This window comes from Rhagoletis pomonella, unplaced genomic scaffold (genome assembly GCF_013731165.1).
Source record: "Rhagoletis pomonella isolate Grant_MI unplaced genomic scaffold, Rhpom_1.0 Rhpom_scaffold_03409, whole genome shotgun sequence".
NCBI classification, from domain to species: Eukaryota; Metazoa; Arthropoda; class Insecta; order Diptera; family Tephritidae; genus Rhagoletis; species Rhagoletis pomonella.
This window is the reverse complement of record NW_023461961.1, coordinates 1-6,980: the sequence shown is the minus strand read 5'-3', so window position 1 is coordinate 6,980 and position 6,980 is coordinate 1. Positions and strand designations below refer to the sequence as shown.

The window sequence follows — 6,980 nt, the reverse complement described above, 5'->3', positions numbered from 1 at the left end:
TTTTTTAAATCATTTTTGAATTACTGAGAGTGAAAAACTAAAAACGCAATTTTACTATATTTGGCCCGTGGTTTCGCGAATATATTGATATTTATGTTTAAAATTTACATTCGCGCGGTGTTATATGTACAATGAGCTAGACATTTTTAAAAAATATTAATTATTAAATAAAAAAGAAATATAGCCAATACTGGTCAAGAAAAGGAGTTTCTATTATTGCCATCAGTGCAAATTACAAATCCCGAAAATCCCGGGATTACTTGCCAAGAATCCCGTGATTTTCGAGACCTTAAAAAGTCCGGGCTCCCGGGATTGACATTCCTAGTACATGCATACTGACATAAGTACGTAAACAAACATATATGGTCCGCAAAAAAGATTTAAGAATTTAAAATTAAGCTTAGTATTTAACTAAATCAATATCACGAATTAAACACATTTTTTGGCAAAGTATGACGTATTTCCGGGAAAGTATTTCGATTAAGTTTGTTGTGACTATTACGCTTAACTGTGCGTCGTCTCTTAGCACGGTTCCTCCGCAGGTAGTAACTTTCACGGACTAAGCTGTGACCATTTTCTTCGTCTACGAGCGTTGCTGAGAACTCATTGAAGAAATTACCGCTCACCGTTAACGTTTCGCTTATTTTCATGTAAGGACCATACAATGTGGTCATAGGCGGCCAATATCCCGCTCGCAGGTCGCTTAGAGGATTACCGTTAATCACAAATGAAGACCATAAGTCCACCATACGCTTCGCCATCGACACATCGGGCGAGCTTAAGTTGGTGACATGTTGTGGGTAAGGGAAGAGATATAGTGCTTCATCTGTTAATGAGATGCCTGCTTTAAAAGGACTCTGCATGTTAGTCTCTTCGTCCAAGTCACGATACCGATTGAACTCGCCCATGTATTCAAATGAATAGAGAAATGTGTTGTCTGGAACGTGCTTGTTATTCATATTTAGTGCCAGTAGCACGGGAAGTTTATGCATCAAAGTACCACCGACCTTTAAAGAAAAGAAAGTAAACTATTATATTGGGACCAAATTTTTTCCTGATCTATGACTTACATCGATTAAACGTGGTATCAAAGTGCTGAAAGTGCCATTTTCCATCAACTTCCTATTAAAAAAGTCGTGAGTGATGAAACTAGTCAACATCATTGTTTTATCCGTGCCCACAACTTGACGAATAACATGATCTATATAATCGTACGATCCGTAACTATCGTCTGGTATGATGCTTTCGAAGTCATTTTCAACAATTTCTAGAACATTCAATATGATAAAGCGAAGATGAAAATACTCTAATTACTCACCATTCAAAAGTCGTGAACCAACATTCTTTGGGCACCCACCCATTGAGGGGTAAGAAAAGTTCGATTTGAGCATTAAATTATATGGGTGCTCAGGCAACACGCCGCTGGGTCCGCCAATCGTAAACTGAATGCCACCGGTGTGCCCCACACCCAAATCGGATTTTTCAATCTTTAAACCCATAATTGTTAATATTCATACAATAACTGTAGGTAAATATGAAGAGCATATTTCTTTGTGGTACTCACAGCATGGGTCATAAAGGCACTCAGTAGTTCCAGTGCTGACAAATCCATTAAACACTCGTTTAAATCCCGCACTGTTTTCATTTTGCATTCGGCCTTTTCAGCGATATCCTGAGCAAGTTTTCGCGGATTTTCTTCTAGGAAAATGGGCATAAGAGCCGACCCTGAATGGTATATAGCCTGTTGGAAAAGCCCATGCTGGACCTGCAAAAATATTGATTAATCTTAATAAGAATTTTAGAACATTGGGAAGGAGCTACGCACCATTGGTGAAATGGCAAGCAAATGCGTGATTGCTGCACCACCTACTTGACCCGCTAGTGTCACCCGATTCTCATCACCTCCAAAATATTTGATGAAATGTTTAACAAATTGTAATGCCAGATACACGTCCAATACTCCCGCGTTGCCAGGTATGTCTTCAGTTTTTGTTGATAGAAAACCGAATGGACCTAGTCGGTACTGTGGCGCCACTAATATAATATCTTTTTCTAGCAAATAATCAGGCGGTGCCTCAGCATTGCTGCCCTCAAACAAATATTCGCCATGTATGTACACAAGAACTGGATATCGACCTGTGACATCAGGCGTGGTTATAGTCAATGTGAGGCAGTCTTCGATGTCCATCACATCGTCCAACTTCTTTAAAGATTCAATAGAGACAACTGATGGGCAACCGATTTTATCAGCCGAGGCATCCATAACGTCGTCCCATGGTTCTACAGGGCGAGGAGGCTAAATAAATATTCGAAGATAAATTAATATCAGTTAAAATCAAGTCGTATTAATATTTATTAAAATAAAGTGCCGATTTTGTAATTATTTACTTATTAAATTTATACTTTTTTACGTATAGGCATAAATACATATCTGAGTTTTGAAAATTATTATCAATTTTTTTAATGCATAGCATTTAATGTTAATCTAAAAAATTAATGCATTCATTTTTGAAATTTCATGTTAATGAAAATTTCAATACAATTCAATTCCGAAGAAATAATGCTAATGAGTTTTTTTGCATTAACATTAAAATTTTGAAATGAATGCTATTACAATAATTTATTCCATCAAATGTATATCAAGCATTAAGAACCCATTAACTAATTTTATTTTAAATTTGAAATTCTCTTTTGACATTGAGGGTAAAAAATATAGTGGCGGAACATAAGGCTGGTATGTCGTCAATTAGGTAAAAACACATTGTCAAATGGACCTAAAAACGTTTATTGATTGATTTAGATCAGAATCAGTCGTACAAGGGCCGCTTAACTGGCTATCTGTGGCACTGAGTTAGTTCCGCGCACATTGCTTTTATTATTTTCATAACATTTAACAATGTTTACAAGATATTTGCTGCAAATAAAGATAATAGAGTGAAGCTGAAAAAAACTATTAGTAATTATTCGAAGTCCTTCCAAAAAAGGTTATTTATATTTGACTAGAAAAAAATGTAATGGTTTTTAATAATTCAAACAAACAAAACAAAAAGTATAAAAAATTTTAATTCATACAAATTTTTTCATTAGCATTAGTTTGGATAATTTAATGAAATCAACTTTCATCAGCATTATATTTTTCAGAATTTATTTGCATAGCATTTCAAAAATTAATGCAATAATTTTTACATTTACTTTATTGCTTAAGTACCATTAATGCATTAAAAAATTAATGCGTTTTTCACAACATTCATATGTAGGTATTTACATCAGGGGCGAACGCAGATAGGGGTTTTGGGGGTGCGTAACCAGACAAAATATTGCTTATAGATAACTTATACGCCATGGCATATGAACGGGAATTACGTTTTTGACATTTTTCATATGATGTGACCATCAGAATAGGCTGTCCGAAGACATCTCATGTATTTATAATATTACTAATGTGCTGTCAAAAAAACAACAATGTATTTTAAGACCATAAGAAATTGCAGGCAGCCTTGAATCCATTTTCTATATACTTTATATAAAACTCTATCCAAATTTCAAGTCATCTGAAGTTCGTTGAGTAATCGGTTTTTATTGACATATTTAATCGATAAAAATGCATAATTAAGACCGCTGTTCAGCAGCCAGCCCTCCGGATCTCGATTATATATTAACAAGCTAAGCTCACAAAAAATTTCAATCGATCTGAATAATGATAGGTTTTTTGCTCATGAGCACTCCATCTAGATGATCTAGTAACACCACCTTGTATGAATTCGCTAACATAATCCCTATAAGTACTACATATACTAGCATATATATTGTTTGTTTTATTTTCGAGCTTTCAAAAGGGTAGTCATAATAGGGCTCAAATTGCATCTTTCAAAATTTTGCATGTTTAATATGATTTAGAGTTTCAACGTGATTGCGGTGTTACTGACCCATATTTTGAGATAAAATTAATTTACATATTTAGGAGAAAAACTGTATTTTCAATGTCGGTGAATCACCAGAAGAAAAAAATTATTACTATAATAAAAAGTGCTACGATCCGAATGCATTCTGTAAAAAATAACGAGCTGTTTATTTTAAACTGAAAACTTCTGCCCCTCCGGCTGCCGAATTCGCACAAGTTGCAGTGATAGCCGAAAAATCCCCTGGTGAGTGTCAAGTACAAAAAAAATTAAGGCGCTCCAGAGCTGAGGACTTTAGTGCACCTGATTCCAGACTAAGAGTTCATTTCCACCAAGCCTTAACTGCAGTTACTGCTTATTGGAAAAAGAAGATTACAACTCGAAGGAGTTAATTGCTCATTTTAAGTACAAGCAATCGAAAACAGGAAAGCAAGAACTAAGAAATAAAATTTGCTGTTCAGCCCTTGTTAACGTTCCTTGAATTTACCTGAGCTATTAACTGCAGTTAAGCTCTTGGTGGAAATAGGCTATAAGTTACCGAGTCCTACAGTTCCCAGTATATAATGATAAGATAGAGAAAATCTTATTGGAATTTTACTAGCATGCATGAATCAGGGACCACAAATAACGATTATCTTTGAAATTTCAACTCAAAAAATCACACTGAAAGAGAAATGCTACGTGCATAAGGAGTAAACCAATATATTTCTTATTACTCGGAATACCTTCAGCAGCACTGATTATTGTTTTTTAATTTTTACTTATAAAAATCAAATTTGTATTTGTATTTCTTTATTAATTCAATGACACAATACATATGTACGTTCTCACTGACTAGCCATTAACCCTAGAATACTAACGTTCGCCTGTGAGGCGGAACGAATTCGGTTTCCGCGCGATATTTCAGGAACGCTTTTAATGATCAAAGTAAACGTTCGCGCCAACTCAGCTTAGCGCTGTACGAACGCACATTGTACAGTGGCCTTGCGCGGCTGAGTTCCACGCCCTCTTGCCGCCTGACAGGCGAACGTTAGTAGTAAAGGTAATTTTGTTTGCTGTGCTTATTTCAGTTTTTAACATGTTTGTTGGCTATTTTCTGTTTTGAACTTAATTTTTTTTTAACTTTTCGAGAGGGGTTCCTATGAAGAACAAGTTATAAAATGGTTGGAAGAAATATCGTTGAATGGAACCGATAGTGAGAACAATTTAGAAGAAGATTTCAGTGATTGCGCCTTATGAATAAAAACTAAGCAGTTGCTTTTTCTTAAGATGTCAACCCTTTTGCTTGATTTATTCGAATAACTTTACGTAAAGGATCTGAAATTTTAAGAAAAAAACATTGCTTAGTTTTTATTCATAAGGCCCAATGTGATACAAAAAAGTCGATTTCATTTTTAAGTACAGGTCACAATAGAGAAGATAAACAACTAATTCCTTTTAAGTGTGAAAGTAAATACGAATACCTTTAAGATAATTTATGGATGTTTGAGTGCGTTCGCTTTTAAATGGTTTTTTTTTTACTTTTTTAAAATTACCCCTTTCAAAAAGATTATAAAATATGTGTTATTTTCAATACGAATTATTTTTATTAATATTAAGAAAATTATTAAATTATTTCATTTTTTACTTTAAAAACATATGAAATATGTTTAAGCCCATTTTTTTAAACAAATTTAAGGTTTTAGAGAGACAGAATTTGTACTTTTTTACAAGCTTTTATTTAACTTCACTTGTATGTATGTATGTATCTTTGTATGTCCTGGAACTTTGCAGTCAATATTTAACAAACTTCCCGATGAGCTACAGCCTTGAAACTTCAATCTTAGCTCAGTACTTGAGGAGAATGCAATATAAAAGATGACTTAATCCGCTACGTGGCGCAGGAGTCGAGATATTTGTAAAACCCGCATTTATAGTCTGATCTGGTTCATATTTGGAACATATATTACTATATGAAAAGAAATAAATCCAAAAAAAAAATTGCCGCTAGGTGGCGAAGGAGTCGAGATATTTGTAAAACCCACATTTATAGTCCGATCTGGTTCATATTTAGAACATATATTATTTGCGTGAAAAGAAATAAATCCACAAAAAATTTTGCTGATAGGTGGCGCAGGAGTCGAGATATTTGGAAAAACCGTATTTATGATGCGATTAAGTTCACATTTCGAATGCATATTGCTTACATGAAAAGAAATAACTACACAAAAAATTTTGGCAGCTATGTGGCGCGCGAGTCTATATAATTAAAAAATCGGCATCTGTGCTCCGATTTAGTTTATATTCAGAATATGTGTATTACCTATTTAATTGAAATACATTGAAAATTTTGTTTGTTAAGGTCAAATCTAGAACGTTAGTTGAAAAGTGTAGCTAAAAAGCAGGGTGCCGAAAATTTTCTTCGCATTGAAAGAAATGGACAGAATGAGAAATATACAGACAGTATAATATTAATTGCAAGATTTCAAAAAACTAAAAAGTAGAAAATAAAATTATAGTTAAAAAACTAAAAACACCCTTCTATACAACAAGAACTAAAAAGTATAAAATAATTTATAGATATAGCGATTCCGTTTAAGAAGAATAGGAAGTTCCCTAACTTGATTTAATTTAACTTTTTTAAATTAGCTAAAAATGGGATTAAAGTGATTGGCCCGTAGTCATAATCAAAATAAAGTCCACTGTAAAGTTTGTTGCTATTTTTTACAGATATCGCATTGAAAATTATGTCAATATGCTGCTTAATTTTTGCGTATGCGTATGCGCATGCGTGAGTAGACAAGGGGCGGCTGCATTGAACTTTTAACGCCACTGTGGAGTGGGTAATGAAAATATAGAGAGGAAGATACAGCAAGGGCAGAAACGAAGACAAGGGCAACGACAAAACCACATACACTCACAACCTATATTGAAGGATCGAGCCAATGATAAAGATGAAGAACAAGACAAAGTTAAAGATACATAAAAAGACAAGGATAAAGATGATGATGAAGATGAAGTTGGGGATGAAGATGAAGATGCAGTTGGGGATGACGATGAAGATGAAGATGAAGATGAAGATGAAGATGAAGATGAAGATGA

The 6,980-nt window shown here is 34.1% G+C and overlaps 1 protein-coding gene across 1 annotated transcript; it reads right to left on the bottom strand.

The window, feature by feature from the left end:
* Positions 1 to 226: 226 nt before the first annotated feature.
* LOC118754114 (glutactin-like) lies at positions 227 to 2,317 on the bottom strand. Its single transcript, XM_036488974.1, has 5 exons — positions 1,826 to 2,317; positions 1,565 to 1,765; positions 1,319 to 1,487; positions 1,071 to 1,267; positions 227 to 1,007 (listed from the first exon to the last, which is right to left on the bottom strand). Exons 1-5 carry the CDS (start codon positions 2,261 to 2,263, stop codon positions 423 to 425), a joined length of 1,590 nt encoding a protein of 529 aa, XP_036344867.1. The 5' UTR covers positions 2,264 to 2,317; the 3' UTR covers positions 227 to 422.
* Between the last annotated feature and the right edge of the window lie 4,663 nt (positions 2,318 to 6,980).